General features: G+C 51.5%; 4 protein-coding genes across 4 annotated transcripts; 2 read left to right on the top strand and 2 right to left on the bottom strand.

Annotated features, from left to right (window-relative positions):
- Positions 1–2,033: 2,033 nt before the first annotated feature.
- BDV14DRAFT_43586 (D-arabinono-1,4-lactone oxidase) lies at positions 2,034–4,320 on the bottom strand. The gene has a single exon (XM_073776770.1). The coding sequence runs from the start codon at positions 4,084–4,086 to the stop codon at positions 2,383–2,385; it is 1,704 nt and encodes a 567-aa protein (XP_073633402.1). The 5' UTR covers positions 4,087–4,320; the 3' UTR covers positions 2,034–2,382.
- A 924-nt stretch (positions 4,321–5,244) lies between these two features.
- BDV14DRAFT_186773 (putative nitrate reductase) lies at positions 5,245–8,638 on the top strand (the record flags this gene model as incomplete). Its single annotated transcript, XM_073770863.1, has 6 exons — positions 5,245–5,487; positions 5,550–6,941; positions 7,000–7,163; positions 7,229–7,611; positions 7,673–7,796; positions 7,858–8,638. 6 exons carry the CDS (start codon positions 5,245–5,247, stop codon positions 8,636–8,638), a joined length of 3,087 nt encoding a protein of 1,028 aa, XP_073633401.1.
- A 225-nt stretch (positions 8,639–8,863) lies between these two features.
- Positions 8,864–14,338, bottom strand: BDV14DRAFT_43572 (putative gelsolin repeat protein). The gene is made up of 3 exons (XM_073776769.1): positions 13,990–14,338; positions 11,377–13,854; positions 8,864–11,295 (listed from the first exon to the last, which is right to left on the bottom strand). The coding sequence occupies exons 1-3, from the start codon at positions 14,153–14,155 to the stop codon at positions 9,128–9,130; spliced, it is 4,812 nt and encodes a 1,603-aa protein (XP_073633400.1). The 5' UTR covers positions 14,156–14,338; the 3' UTR covers positions 8,864–9,127.
- BDV14DRAFT_43567 (uncharacterized protein) lies at positions 14,174–14,918 on the top strand. Its single transcript, XM_073776768.1, has one exon. It carries the CDS (start codon positions 14,287–14,289, stop codon positions 14,740–14,742), a length of 456 nt encoding a protein of 151 aa, XP_073633399.1. The 5' UTR covers positions 14,174–14,286; the 3' UTR covers positions 14,743–14,918.
- Positions 14,919–15,241: the final 323 nt, after the last annotated feature.

Here is a 15,241-nt window from a genome sequence, read left to right as displayed (position 1 = left end):
TCACGGCTCGGATGAAGAAGATAGCCGGGGGTAAGTATTGTGGTAGTCTGGGTGCGACCAGCAGAATAAAGGGACAAATCGGCATCGCTCTCAGTTCTGCAGGTGCGTATCGGTGGGTTGGACAGTTGTCATTGGGGTACCCAGGGAAATCACATCCTACTCGAACTGTCACTTTCTGCACCGAAGAGCTCGTGCCTCATCCTGCGCCAAGATTAATCGATGTTGGTCCAATGGCATGAACACAGAGATGTCCCAGTGGCTTTGTTGCTTTTTCTTGTCTCCGCCTTCAATGGCGCTTGCATATGCCTCTCAACCCCATGGCTGACGATTCGAGTATTCCGCTGAGATGTTGAATGGAAGAGGAAATCGATAAGGTGGCATCCACTGTTAGAGATGGGTCAAGCTCACAAGAGACCAGCTGCGGACCCTAGTTCTCTGATGGGGTCTTTCATGGTATATTTCGTACAAGCGGAGCGGACAAAACCATGACCGGAAATGCAAGAACGAAGGCTAGTACAGAGGAGCTCAATAGTTGTCGAATTGTGTTGCTGCTAAAAGTGGCTCGAAAACAGTTATTGCTATCATGTAGAGGACCAGCCATGCTGAGAGGCTGCTGACACCTAATTCGATCTCTTTATTCGATGGGTAGACGAGCCAAAAGGTGTTCCATTCTTGAGAAGGAGGCGTTGCGGCAGGGAGCAGAAGAAAAGCTCCAACAAAGGGCTGGAGCTACTTGGGATGGTTGCACAGCATGAGTAGATTCGGAAGTTGTAAGAACTACAACGAACCTGCCGCAAATAGAGTCCCAGGGCAAGAAGCAAGTCGACCGGCAACAAGCCTAGAACTTAGGAAGCCGTGAAGGTGTTTTTCAGGCCATCCGCATCAGCGGTCAGCCCTTGACAATTGGTCTGAGCAGCCCTGATTTTGGATAAAATCAAGGACCCGGTCCAACTTCACTCCTGAGCCTGCAAGACGGGCGGGAAGGCTAGCGCCTGCAGCAGTGCGGCGGGTCCGTTCACTTGCATCGAGCAGTGATCAAGTGCCGTATCCCTGGTATCTCTCGCAAATCGCAGTCGGTTCATCAAAGACCCTCAAATTTGATTCATCCAAAAGATCTACATTTGGGTCGTGGAAATGCCGGTACTGCGGCATTCTGATTTGCCCACATTGTCCCAAAAAGGTTGTTGTTGGTGTTTTGTTTGCGAGTGTCAAGGTCCCATTCCTTTAAGCCGCTTCGTCCCAATTACTGGGTATTATAGGTTCGGCCGAGTGGTTCATGGTGTGCAGAGACGAGCTAAAGAAGAGGAGAACGATGGCACGAGCCTGTAATGACGCTGGCAAAAGGCATGGGAGGGAGAGGGAAAAAGCAAAAGAGAGGCAGAAGGAACCAATGGAGGTTGGGAAGCTTGCGGGGAAACGTGACCTGGACCCCGTGATGAGTTCCTTCCTCTCCTGGTCGTACTACGCTGAGCTCTCAATCTGCTTCTGGTCTTGCCCCTCTGTCACATTGAGCAGTGATCCCATGATGAAGTGCACCGGGAAGAGCTTCTCCAGAATCCAATGCCGTCCAATGCCTCATCGTCTTTTCCCTCTTTCACCCTGGTATTACATGCATAGCACGCAACGCGATCTTCGGGCTGTGCCAATGGTGCAACAATCAAGGCCGTCAGGAATAAATCCATAACTAGTGCCGGTCTGGAGCTGGTGAGTGAGATAGGAAGCTGGGTGAGCAATCTGGTTGGCTAGTACCTGGGAATCCCGGTCCAAAGGCTGACATTTTAGTCGCAATATCTACCATTAGTCGTGATCGAGCAGCCTAACGCGGGTAGGATGCTACGCGCAGTTGATACACGACTGGAAACGTCTCTTGCAGTGATTAAGAAAAGGCCCGAACTTGAGCCGGGTTATGCCGCACGAAAAATTATCCCAAGATTGTCGACCTGCAGATGCTTTGAGGAGATACCCATGAACAACTTCGAACTGTTACTGGTTGAGTCTAGGATCAACATTTGCTTCCTGGGATCTTTGCCCATGCGCATTCAAAGCTCTGTTTCCCGTCATTTGTTCACAGATTTGAGAATAGCTCGCGCTGTTTGCGTGCGCATGCCCAAATCGGAGTGCAATAATTCCGCATATAAAATGCGATTCTTCGAAAAGCCAAGCCCAAATAGGGTTCCTCGCGTCGGATAAAATCGTTTTCTTCTTCGCTATGCCCAGTGAGAAAGTGGGAGACAACGGAGTTAAGCAACAGGTAAAGGACAGAAAAAGCAAAGAAGGCGATACGGCAGAGTACATTAGGTCACTCGGTGCGGCCTGGGTAGCCCAGCCAGCCATCCAGAGGCCGCAGAAAAGTTCAATTGTTTGCTAACTAAACTGTGCCTTTCATGGTTCAGGGATGATGACGCTGGCCTCTCCAGAAGCGAGAAGGTCGAAGCTTTCCTCACTCGTCGCTGTTTTTGGGGAGCTAGGTAAGTGTTTTTCGAGCTCTGGGGTTGGCACCAAGACACTCGTCCCTTTCGCAGCCGTCTTCCACCGAGTGTCCCCGATCCACTCCACACCATCACCGGCACCACGGATTTTTACCTGCTGACGAGTCTTTTCGCGCTCCATCAATGGACGGGTGGCTGATCCGTCATCAGACAAAGCAAGGGTGCGACAATGCCATTCGCCAAGGAACATGCCATCTGCATCAACGTCCTGGCGCACTCTTAGCCACTCGTCCATGTCTCTCCCGTACAGCTCACGCAGCTCTTGGCCTGTTGACTTGAAGTTCTTTGCCCAATGTGGTTTCGCACCCATATCTCGCATGAGCCACTCGAATGCTTCATAATAACGGTCCCTACAAGGAGGATCTCGATGGTATGGGCGGTATAGCGTTGCGTTCAGGTACAGTGTAGGCCCCTCGGAATTAGTAGGGTCGAGGAATGGGCGAGGTCCTTTGTTCTTTGTAGTGTCCGCAACTCTCACTTCGACTGGGCAGTGCACCCACAGCCCGTCGACAGAGAAAGGGATGCGAGCGGTTTCCATGTCACCATGCAGCCAGGCCGACAACCTTGTGATTGCCTCTGGACCCTTCTCCAACGGCAGCGCCCATTCATTGACAAATTGCGAGTAAAGGCAATTCATCAAGAGCCCTTTTCGCGCATGCTCCACTGCCTCGGTGACCGTTTGCTCGGCTTTAAATCCGTACTGCATCCCAAAAACAAACCATTCAACCCACGGGAGTATCCGCGGGAAATAATTCGACAAGGCCAGCAGATTATGATAGACATGATACCCGATCGCTTCACCATAGAAATTTTTGGGCGGAGGCTTCAGCGGGAGATTCGTCTTATCGGCATGCCAGTAAACCGCGCTTTTCTCGTATGGCATCCACCACACACGAACGAACTCATGCGACGTCCATAATCCAGTCGACCATTCATCAAGAACGCTGGCAAGCGAGCGGCGCGTTTGCCTCCAGGCAATCTTGAAAGACGGCTCTGAGCGAAAGGTGACTTCAACAACTATTCCGAGCGCCCCCAACGAGATGAGAGCTGCTCGAAAAAGCGCCTGGTTGCTGCTAGCACTGCATTGCACCAATTGCCCATTCGCCAGCATCAATGTCAATGAAATAATGCACTCTGAGATAAGGCCATGCGCCAGCGAGCTCCCATGGGTGCCCGTCGCAATAACGCCAGCAATAGACTGACTGTCGATACTTCCGAGATTCGACAGTGTCATTCCATATTCTCGATCCAGTTGTGCCCCCAAGTCCTTCAACCGTATCCCCGCCTCGACTGTAACAACACCTATTTCTGGGTTTATGTCCAAAATACGATTAAAGTCATCCAAATTGATCATCCATGCCGAGGTACATGTCAGGTCAGAAGGCGAGTGGCCACTTCCAACGACCACAAGCCGACGTCGGCAACGGCGAGCCAAGTTAACAACTTTCTGAATCTCAGCTATTGATTGGGGCTGGATGTATAACTCCGGGCGCGAATAGAAAGTGCGAGCCCAGGTGTAATGCAGATGGCCGGCGACGGTGCGGAACGGGACCGCGGGGTCGAGCCGCGAGAGCTCGCGAGCAACCGTGGGGTCCATGTCGAGTCGAGTCTCAAATTCTTATATCGGAAGAAAGCGTAGGATTGCTGATTGAGATCAGGACATGATGATCGTGCGATCGGCAGAAGAGGTAGGGAATGATTGCCTCTGAAGCAAAAGAAGGCTAGCGGACAAAGAATTCGGAGACGGCATCTCGGTCGTCGTGATGATGCCATGGGCGAAAAATAACCGCAAACGATCGCCGCCTGAGGCACCAAATATTTTCTAAGTAACTTAGTCAATCATCTTGTTATACATATTCCAGAGGATTATTCTGTTGGTGGCTTGATCGATCTTGATGAAAGACCGTCGCGTTTATTATGTATTGGGCCTTGATTCCGCCAAATCCTGTCCCAAAGAGTACGCCCCCAGATTCCTGCAGCATCCAGAATTGCAGAATCGTACTAAACATTCTCGCGCATCCTAGAGCCGTGGACGACAAACTGGAAGACCAGACTGCCGGTCATGCCGATGACACCGCCGATTTCCTCAACCTCTCAATTTGATTGCGACTCGATTTACCATCGGAGGCGGCAAATAGGATGAATTGGTACGACAATACGAGGTAGCTGAGGGACTTCTGAGAATACCAGCAAGATGCTGTTACCTCGTTCACTCTGCGCGCCAAAGAGAAGGACTTCTGGAGATCCTCGACGCAATGACCAAATCATAAGTTTCTGGAAAGTGAGCACAGCTTGGCCGAGACGGTCATAATGTGGCCGGGCATGCGATAGGTGCGATATCCTCGAGTGCCAATTGCCCTAGGCGAACGGTTTTTGGGGCAAGATTCATGACCAGGCGCATTTGACAAACACATTGACATCTTGAAAATATGTCGTTCATTATTGGTGGCTCAAGCGATGGGCCTGAGCATCGGATCATCGCGTGGATCTCATCGGCAGCAAGACAAACAGGACCAAGCTTTGCTGAGTGGATGCATCCGCGGAGAAATCATGGAGATCCGTCAGTAACCATGAATAACCAAATCCAAGAATCTGCCCCAAATCCGACCCCTTGGATCTGGCCATGAGTGACATCATGTTATCGTATATACCTCCCTAGCGATTCCAGACCGACAATGAAGATGAAGCTGGAGCTGTCGCATTCCAGCAGTGCATATACGCTATCTCGCATATCCATCTCATAGCATTCTACGAGATGGCCGGCAGACCCCAAGGAGCCTCAGACCTCGAAATTCTCTCCGAGCCGGACTGGGCCCGAACCCACAGCCACCGAGTCGGTACTCGTACTCGGGATGCCCGGTTCACGGGCTTGACCCATTCTGGCGATGAAGCACTAGATGAGCTCGCAGAGACCGCTGAAGAGAAGCTCGAGGAGCTTCGTAAGAAAGTCAAGGAGGGAGAACTGATTACTATTCGAGATTTTATGACAAAGCAAACTGTGAGGCCTTCCTGTGCTCTCAACACTACGTTGAGATGCAATGTCATGCTAACGTGCTATAGGACTTTCATTTGGCGAGGCCGGAGTTACACCCTAGATTCTGGCGATATGTGTTGCATACGACGGAAGAATATATCAAATTCGGACAGCCGTGGCCGGTAAATCAGAAGAGAAAGGAGAAGGAAGAGGAGGGGGAGAAAGATAAGAAGAAGCAGAAAGCTGAGAAGGGGGAGGGCCAAGATGAGCAGCAAGATGATAGTCAGGAAGACAAGAAGGAAGGTCAACAGCAAGGTGAAGATGACAAAAAGAAAGATGAGGGAGAGGATGAGGAGGAAGACCAGGGCCCGAAAATGCCAACAGAAGAACAGGCATTGCTCGAATGTCTTCAATACGAGCAAAAGTATCGCTCCTCGATGCGAAGGAACAATGGGAAGGGCTTCTCGCCGTACAAGGGCAAGGACCTTAAGCTACCATCCCAGATTGACGAGGCCGACCAATTCTCCCCTGACAGTTGGATCCCACGCAGTGACAAATTAATGCGACTGACGGGAAAGCACCCGCTCAACGCGGAGCCAGACCTTTCAGTACTCTTCGACGCCGGCTTCATCACTCCCAGTGGCATCCACTACGTGCGAAATCACGGAGCAGTACCACATCTACTATGGGAGAACCACAAACTTGAAGTCGATGCAGGAAAAGAACTGACCTTGCAAATGGACCAAATAAGGGACGACTTTGATAGCATCAATATCCCCATTCTTCTCGCTTGTGATGGCAATCGCCGCAAAGAGTTGAACATGATTCGCAAAACCCGCGCTTTCAACTACACAGCAGCAGCTAGCAGCTGCGCCTACTGGAAGGGCGCATTGCTGCGTGATGTCCTAATTGCAGCGGACATTGAAAAGCTCACAAACAAAAACCCAGACAAATACTACTGGGTGAACTTTTCTGGCGCGGATGAACTAAGCGAGGGCAAGTATGAGACTTGTATCCCACTTGATTATGCAATGGACCCTGTCCATGATGTGCTACTAGCCTACGAGATGAACGACCATCCTATCCCTCCAGATCATGGATATCCCCTTCGTCTACTGCTCCCTGGATGGGTGGGTGCTCGGTCCGTCAAATGGCTCGCAAAGGTCTGGATCTCAGAGCATGAGAATGACAGCTACTACCATACTTATGATAACCGGCAACTCCCGAGCTTCATCATGGATGTTGAGTCTCAGCTTGCAGAGACCATGTTCCATCATCCGAGCACGATCTGTAACAAGCAAATGTTGAACTCAGTCATTGTGAAACCGGCGCAGGGGGAGAAGATCAACCTAGTGGACATGAGGAAGGGAAAGACGTATCGGGTTGAGGGATTCGCTTATAACGGAAGCGGGAACGAGATCGAGCGGGTTGAGATAAGTTTGGATAATGGCGAAAATTGGCTGTACTGCATCCGCAAGGTAAGCTGATATAAACACTACGATGGCAACCAGAGTCTTTTCAGCTAACGCACTCTAGTACCCGGACGCTCCGTTCCGTCATGGCAGAAAGTTCTGGACCTGGCTACACTGGCATATCGATCTGGACATGAGCAAGCTCATTCGCGCACCCAGTATCATGGTTCGTGCACTAGACGAGCACAAAAACACCCAGCCGCCAACGCCAGTATGGAATATCACAGGGTAGATTTCCCAAGCCAACGATCTGTCTCAAGCCAACGATCTGGACAAAATACTGACCCCGACAGAATGATGAACAACTGCTGGTACAAAATCCTGCCCTCAGTTCAGGAAGACGACAAAACTGCTTCGCTATACTTCCAACACCCCGTCGAGCCCGGTAACGGCAGCAACGGCTGGATGAAGGAGTCAACAGAGGAGCAGATGAAGGAGATTGAACGCAAGGCTTCTGCCCCGGAGAAAGAGTTCACTAGACAAGAAATCGAGAAGCATGGATCTGCTGACGACTGTTGGATTGTTGTCAATGGGAACGTCTATGATGTGAGTAGTGTGCTGAGCTGGCATCCTGGTGGCAAGGGGCCTATTATGGGCCATGCTGGTGCGGTTCATATGGATACAACCGAGGAGTTCAACAGTATTCATGATGATTATGCGCAGTCCAAGTTGAAAGGTGAGAATTATCTTTGCTCAACATTGTTCAGGCAGCAACTGACATTCCTAATCTACGGCAGAATGCATAATCGGCAAAGTCACCGACAAGGCCATGTCCCACATGGAGAAAGACGCACAGCAAAAGGCCAAAGAGAAGGAAGCCAAGGGCGGCAAGGATGAAGACTTTGCCCTAGACGAGCACAAGTTCGTAACTCCCCCCCAGAACTCAAACCTCCAAACCACACCACTAACAGATCAACCCAAGATGGACGCAAGCCAAACTCTCCCGCAAAAAGCGCATCTCAGAAGATACCCAAATTTACACCTTCTCCCTCCCGGCCCCCACCAAAGCCCTCGGCATGGCAACAGGCCAACACGTCTTAGTGGGCTTCCACTTCGCTGACAAACTCGTGACAAGACCCTACACGCCCATCCGCCCAGTCCTCGACTCCGAAGACGACGGCACCTTCGACCTCGTCGTAAAGACCTACCTCCCCAACGAAGACCAACCAGGCGGCACAATGAGCAACATTCTCGACTGCATGCGCGAGGAAGAAGAAATCGAAGTGAAGGGCCCCGCCGGCGGAATCCGGTATCTCGATAATGGCAGATTCGCAATCGATGACAAGGAGTATACATTCAACAACGTCACTTTTATTCTCGGTGGATCGGGCCTCACGCCAGGGTACCAGATTATAGCGCGGATATTGGATACAAAGGGCGACAAGACGAAGATCAAAGCCGTCTACGCGAATAAATCCGAGGCTGATATCCTATTGCGCGAACAACTGGACGACTTTGCTGAAAAGCATAAAGACCAATTTACCATCACGCACGTCCTTTCGCACCCTAGTGATGAGTGGAAGGGGCTAGAGGGGCATGTGAATGAGGATATTATCAAGGAACATACGTTTGGACCGAGTGATAAGGAGGGTGAGAAGAGCGTTGCGCTGCTCTGTGGGCCGCCGACTATGATTCAGAAGGCGGCGCTGCCGGCGCTGAAGGATTGGGGGTTCGATGAGGAGAGGAATTTGTTTGGGTTTTAGTTGGTTATATACGATAGATCTTCAACTGTGCTTGGAAATTCTACCTTTTTATCTATATGATATGCCTGTCTGTATGCGAATAGCTATTATCTAGATTTTTCTTATTGTCGTCGGTTGCTGTTTGAACCTTTAGTGCTCTCTCCAGACCATATATCTCAGGACCTTGTATGGGAGAGAATCGAGATGTCGGAAATAACAGAGGCAGATTTATCTTCAAAGAGAGATCTCTGTAGTAAATTGTAATATTTATGAAATTGCATTTGTTACATCGAAATCAAGATAAGAACCACCTACTCCATCCATCCGCCCATGGAATGTCTAACCATGCACCAAGATAATTAATGACACAAAATGACCCAATAAATGCTGTTGAAGCAAGCCGAGGCTTGAAATGACCCAAACCCGAATGAGAAGACCGTAGCCAAGGTAAAGTAGTGTACAGGCCAGAGGCATAGAAGGAAAGATGAACAAGAAGAAAGTCCGCTGAGCTTATGACCGAATTGCGTCTATCGCCGCATTGAGTGGGAACACCTGCGGTGGTTGTTGTAGCGGGCGTTGGGTCCATTTGCGGAATGCGCTGCGGCAGACTTCAGGAGTTCCGCCTAGAGAGATGAAGCTCTTGGGGATGAAGGGTCGATCCTGGAGCGAAGCCGCGAGGATGCCGTACTCGTGGGCAAACATCACGGCCGACGCGAACTCAGCCGGGCGATTTGATGCTTGGTCACCCACAATCACATAGATCTCGAAGAACGTATCGAGAATGTAGATGCCCTTTGGGGAGAGATCTTTCTGAGAGAATGGCTCGACTTCTTGGACTGTATCGTTTGGACGGATGACTGGAGACGATGAGCCTGGGCGACGAATCCAGAATGATGATCGCTGGCCAAGCTCATGGTCCACGCGAAGTAAACGAATGCGGTAAGGGTCATGGGCTGGTTTCAACAGCCAGTCGTCAGATCGCATGTAGTCCCATGTCTCTCTGTATTGTGGGAAGATTTCATAGAAACTGTCCGATTCTTCGCCCTCAGCGACTTCTTCGAATTCTCCCGTGAGCCCTAGGTCCATGCCAATGAGACGAGCTGCACCGATCTCCTCAGCGGAGCTTCCTTTGCCTTTCCATAAATAGACCTTGCCAAACATGGCCGAGATCACGAATGGAAATCCTGTGCACAGGTTGTTCGGGGTGAAGTCAACCTCGTCAAAAACCATCTGGCCGAGGTGTTTTCGTCCGCAAAGCATGAAGATAGCCGAGGAGCTGGAACGAGAGCTTGAGCCGCGCCGTGTAATAAGGATACCACCGAGCGCCTGAATAAACCGAGGAGGCTCTTTCCCTTGACTAATGATCTCCAATTTGCAGCTATTTTCGCGTGCAGTCTTCCGTGCAAATGGTAAAGCGCTATCGACCGCTCCGCCCCAAACATCGTCACCGCACCAGAGTTGGACTTCAGATCGGACATTGCCGTCTTCCTCAAACATGTGAACGCATAGGTACAGCGCCCCTTCGTAGAGAATGTATTCTTGATTGACAGGAAGATCCTGCTTGTTGCCTTCGCCCGTAATCTCCCAGATCTGCTTCTTCAAGGTTCGAATTCTAGAACCGTCATGTTTATCCAAGAGCATTAATTGAGGATCAATGTTGACTCTGTCACTGGATCGTGGAAATGTTTTGAAGAAACTAGAAATCCCTTCAAGAGACTCATCGGCTTGAGGAACTAAGGAAATTGAAGATCTCGGGGACGATAGCTGATCTGTAGAGGCATAAGGTGCCTTTGGGGGCACAGGGGGGGATGGCAGCGACTTTCGGTATGGTGACGAGTCTCTCGATCGGTTGAAGAAATTGAAAGAACCAGCTGGCCGTGAAGAAGGGTGGGCCTGGTTCTCCCGGAAATTTGACCTTAACGGAGACGGTGTTGGGGACGAGTAATGAGTGAAAGATGTTCGAGGCTGCCCACTACGAGGGCTTGCAGGTGAACTAGCTGCCTGTGACGGAGTAAATCCTCTAGAAGGAGTGCTTTCTTGACTATCCGCTTCGTAGACCCGTCGCTCTAAATTCGGGGGCCGCCGGGAGGGCCTAGACATCGGTATAGGGCTTTTGTCTTTCTCAGGTACCGGTGGTAAAGTATCACGAGGCTCTTCTGGTAAACATACCACAGGCGGGGGAGACTGTGGGGCGTTTGTTGGCTCAGCATCCTCCACCTTGATACCTTTATCAGGAAGAGGCCAGTTTGGCGTATTAGCCAAGGGTTGTTCGATTGTGAAGCTTGTATCTGGTGCGTCATTATCGAAGGTTGACGGTTCAGTCTTCGGTGAAACACTTGGCTCTCTTGTTTCTGGGCTTGCATCCGCCGGGGCAGCAGCCTGGGGTGGCCGTCTCTTGGGACCTTTGGCACGGGCCTTCGTCATATGGGTCAGGGTAGGTGCAGAACCTGGAGTGTTACCAGCGCTTTCTTGAAAGTCGGGTACATTGACAGTGTTTTTGGAGCTATCCATGGGGGCAGGCGGACCACGCGAGAGGAGACCTGCTAAGGCAGGGTTTATTCGGCCTGCGAGGCTACCTTTAGTAACGCCAGTTTTGACAGGCGATGCACTGCGCGTAGTATTTGCCGGTGGCAGATGACGCACCGGTTCAATGGTCTCCGCTTTGGGCTTTTCCTGCTCTTCTTCCCATTCAATTTCTGTCGCGTCAGTCTGAACATCATGGCGTTCAATCGCTTCCTGAGACTTGATGGGGATCGCACTTGGAGACTCGGCCTCTGTGGGTTGTTCTTCAGGCTTGGTATTTTCATCCTCGGCATTCAGCTCGATTTGCGGCACACTCGGTTTGGAATCCTCCGAAACGGGCATGTCGACATCCGGTTGGGGTTCGGCTGCAAGACTTTGCACTGGCTCAGTAGTTGCAGGAGGTTCCTTGTCCTTGAAAGGGTCGGGCGAAGTTTGACGGACAGGCGAACGCTCTGGTTCTTCATTTTCTTTTGTCGGTGACGGCAAAAGATCGGCCGGGAGATCATTCTTGTCAATGCTTGACTTAGTGAGTGTCCGGCGTTTCATAATGGCTTCCGGCACAGCTGTTGCGGGAGCTTCGCCTTGCTCGATCGTGTTGCGTCGAACAGAGCCCCCGTTTAGCTTCATAGATTCTCGCTGTTTGTTGATACTTTCTTTGAACTCATCAACCCTCTGGGTCTTCTTCGGACCGCCAGTCTGGTTCAACGCTGCCTTGCCTCTCAGAATGTTATTCTTCAGTGCATCTGGTGCGACATAGTTGGATGCTTCTGCTTTCCTCAGCTTTCCAAAGACATTCTTGAATTCTGGCTCTGCACTAGACGACTGGTCCTTGACTACTTCTCGCTTCCGGAGATTAGCCCGGAAATCAATTACTGGCGACTGCGGTTTTGGTCGACTCAACAACGGATCGCGAATGGGCTCGCGAGGGGATGATAGAGGTATGTCGGTGTTGACCTTCGAGGTAGGTGACAACGCTGGCGGCACATTCTTAGGCTTAAGGGGCTCCTCAATGGTTTCCTCAACCGTTTCCGTAACCTCGGGAGGAATTTCAACGTCCTTTGCTTTAGTTGGCGAGCTGGGCTCGGCTGAAAAAGGTCTTGCGTCTGCTGTTGGCTCCTCCTTGACTGGACTGGACTCACCCAGCGATTTCTCCTTGGTCGGACTCAAATCACTCAGTGGCTTCTCTTTGATTGGGCTGGGGCTCTCGGTCTTGAGTACATCTGGAATACCCGAAAGACTTTGTTTCTTGACGTGGGTTCCGAGAGGCATAGTACGCATGAGACCGCCTGGATTGACTTCCTTGAAACTACCTCGGCGCCCCAAATCCACGCTACCCCTAGTGGGCCTGTCTTTGCTCCAAGATGCTTGTTGAGAGGTTTGCCTTTTGTGTCTCGGGGATTCGGAAAGGTTCAGGGCACTTTCCAGCCAGGTAGATTTAGTAGGGCTCCACCTCCTTGGGTCCATCGTCCTGGAGTTGGGAGTTGTAGGCCGGGATGTCGATTCACCAGAGGTATCAACACTGACCGTACTACTAGACCTTGCATGCAGAGCGAACGGAGGTCTGGGAATGCTTTCACTTCTGTTTGAACCCGGAGGTGTTGCTGGTCGTTCCTCTTCTTTTGCTTGGCCCACCGTTGTTGCTTCGCTATGGCTCGACGTAGGCCGATTGGGTGAAAAGTAGGAGCTTTCCCGGTTCAACCGAGGCGTGGAAGAGGTATCTGTGGTACTCGGGGCAGCAAAGCTATTACGGTTGCTGGTAATGGAATTGGAACGGCTGAGCCCTGACGGTAGTTGTGCACTCCACCGCTTCGAAACGCTATCGGATCGTCGTAGCATCGCGCTTTGGACGAATCCTCCAAGACCCTTTGTTGGCGAAGTAGAACGTTCTGGAGAGCGCTCGGGAGAACGTCGTAATGGTGAAGGTGGAGACGTAAACTGACTGTCGGTATCAGTTTCGAGATTCGGTGGTTCGAATTTCTGTGCGCTAGATACGGGAAGCGGAGACCCGAGGCCTGTGGCAGTCGAGACTGATGATACACTCGAGAGCCGGTTTCCCAGGCTGCTGTCCGCAAAGCTTGAGCTAGCTCTTGATGGAGGCGGGGATTGCTCTTCGGTTGTAGCAGTAGGGCCATTTTCCTTTGATTCCGTCTGCTCCTCGGTCTCAGGCTCTGAAGTCTTGGTATCATCGAGAGACGCGGTTTTCGGTTCCTCGAGCGGTGTCGTTTGGACTGGTGTGGTATTCTCGTCAGTCTGGCGCAAAGAAGACGATTCTCTCGATGTGGTTTGAGATGCCAATGGGCTGCGCAACACTCCGGAATCAGCGGCGGAAGCATTCGACAAGGTCCGGAAGCGGGCTTCGCGCGAGGGCGATGTAGAGAAGGAGAACCGATTGCCGCTGAGGTCTCGAGAGCTAGGTCGTTGCTGCCACGATAAGGTTCCGGTCCTGCTCCGTAACGTGGGGGAAGCTTTCGGCGAGATTCTCGCTTCGGTTCCTTCCATTCTCGACCCCCTAGGGCTGTTTTCTAACGAAGGTGTCTCGTTTCGCACTGGAACAGGCGTGCTGTGGGTATCATGGACGGGAGTGCGAGGGGTAGTCGGCTCAAGCTGTTCCGGAGGGTCAATCGTCGCTCGGTGACTCAAAGACGAAATACTCAAGCGGGCGGGGTCGAGAATAGGAGAAGAATCTTTGGTTGGCGATATGGACCTTGCTCGCTCTATATCGAATTTGACAAACAATCAGCTTCTGAGGATCTAGGACCTTCCGAAAATGCAGATGATGGATCCGAAACCCTTCTGACACCCGCAACTCGGAGGGCAAAACGCAAGACACAAGGAGGGCGCAAAATTACCAGCTCGTCGAGCCTGTCTCTCCTTCCGACCCTGCAAGATCTCCTCTTCCAGCTTCTTTGTGCGCTCTTCATCCTCTTTATCGCGTTTCTCACCCAGTTCCCGAATTCGCTGCAAGAAGTCGTTTACATCTTCGCTGCCTTCCGCCGCCTCGGTTGTCGAAGCCATGGCCGCGCTGGGGCCCGTAAAAGGGATTCACGAAGGTAGAGGTCGGTCAAGGCGAGGATCGTAGGAGAAAATTTCGAGTAGGAGGGTAAGAGACAAAAAGCAAAAAATCCCAGTCCGGTCGAGAAATTGCAATGCGGGCCGAGCAATTACGTGGGATGCAGAGGCGAGGGAAATGCAAGGTGGGGAGCGGCGGATTGGAGGAAGGGATGGAGGGATGGAGTGAGAGAAAGGAGCAGTATACGAGAGGGATCAAAAGAGCGAAGAAGGATGAAAAGAGAGTGGAGGGATGCACTTGGGCATTATTATTCCTCCTCAGCCTGGGAATCCGAACAATTGACGATCGGCCCGGCGTTGTCGTGTCGTGGTCATGGTCACGCTTAGTTGGTTCTCCGCCTTTTCTCGCCTTCGTGAAGCCCTGCGACCAGCGACCCTCTGGCCCTCTGACACTTCCACCTTCAGCTGCTGTTGTCAACGCCCCACTGCCGCTCACCACGCCATTCTGTCGCCTCTTAGGTGCCTCTTTTGCTCATGGCTTATCTGGAATCTCCTCTTCTCTTCACCCTGCCCCGCAGAGACCCTCGTTTTAAGTGTTCACTCTGGTGTTTTGATCTTTCTCTTCGTGGTAGACTGTTTACGGCGCGGGCTCGGCTGCTGCTGTGGAGTCCCCTGTACGTACCGATCTTGCCTCAGCCCGAGCGATATTCGCGATGACGACAATTGTCCCGAGAATATCAAGTTAGGTATCACCGTATCAATATCAAGGTTATTATGATTCGCGCATTGGAGGATATACAGGGCAGAGGCTCCGCTGTGCCTGGCCCGATCGCGTAAATTAAACATCCAGACCTGTTTCCCAGCCACCTCTGGACCATGGTTCCGATCAACCTCCCCGCTGGATCGTAAAACGCACAAGCTAGAGGCCATGGCCGAATAAACTATCGTGCTTGCAGCTGCGCGGTTAAGCTTATTGCGCCTCCTGCGTCTGTAGAGGCAAGAAATACGGGACCTGGTGTTAACTGCCCGAAGATATATTTCGCTACATTTCATCAAAGGCCTTTGCGACCTGAGTAGCGTTCTCCTTCCTGT

Source organism: Aspergillus stella-maris, assembly GCF_047715825.1.
Source record: "Aspergillus stella-maris strain CBS 113639 unplaced genomic scaffold BDV14scaffold_2, whole genome shotgun sequence".
NCBI lineage: Eukaryota > Fungi > Ascomycota > Eurotiomycetes > Eurotiales > Aspergillaceae > Aspergillus > Aspergillus stella-maris.
This window is presented reverse-complemented; position numbering and strand designations above follow the sequence as displayed.

Coding starts and splice junctions, on each gene's coding strand:
- BDV14DRAFT_43586 (XM_073776770.1), bottom strand. CDS start 4,086: ATGGACCCCACGGTTGCTCGCGAGCTCTCGCGGCTCGACCCCGCGGTC.
- BDV14DRAFT_43572 (XM_073776769.1), bottom strand. CDS start 14,155: ATGGCTTCGACAACCGAGGCGGCGGAAGGCAGCGAAGATGTAAACGAC. Junction 13,855..13,989: donor GAGACAGGCTCGACGAGCTG/GTAATTTTGCGC, acceptor AATTCGATATAG/AGCGAGCAAGGTCCATATCG. Junction 11,296..11,376: donor CACAGAGGCCGAGTCTCCAA/GTGCGATCCCCA, acceptor AATGGGAAGAAG/AGCAGGAAAAGCCCAAAGCG.
- BDV14DRAFT_43567 (XM_073776768.1), top strand. CDS start 14,287: ATGCGGGCCGAGCAATTACGTGGGATGCAGAGGCGAGGGAAATGCAAG.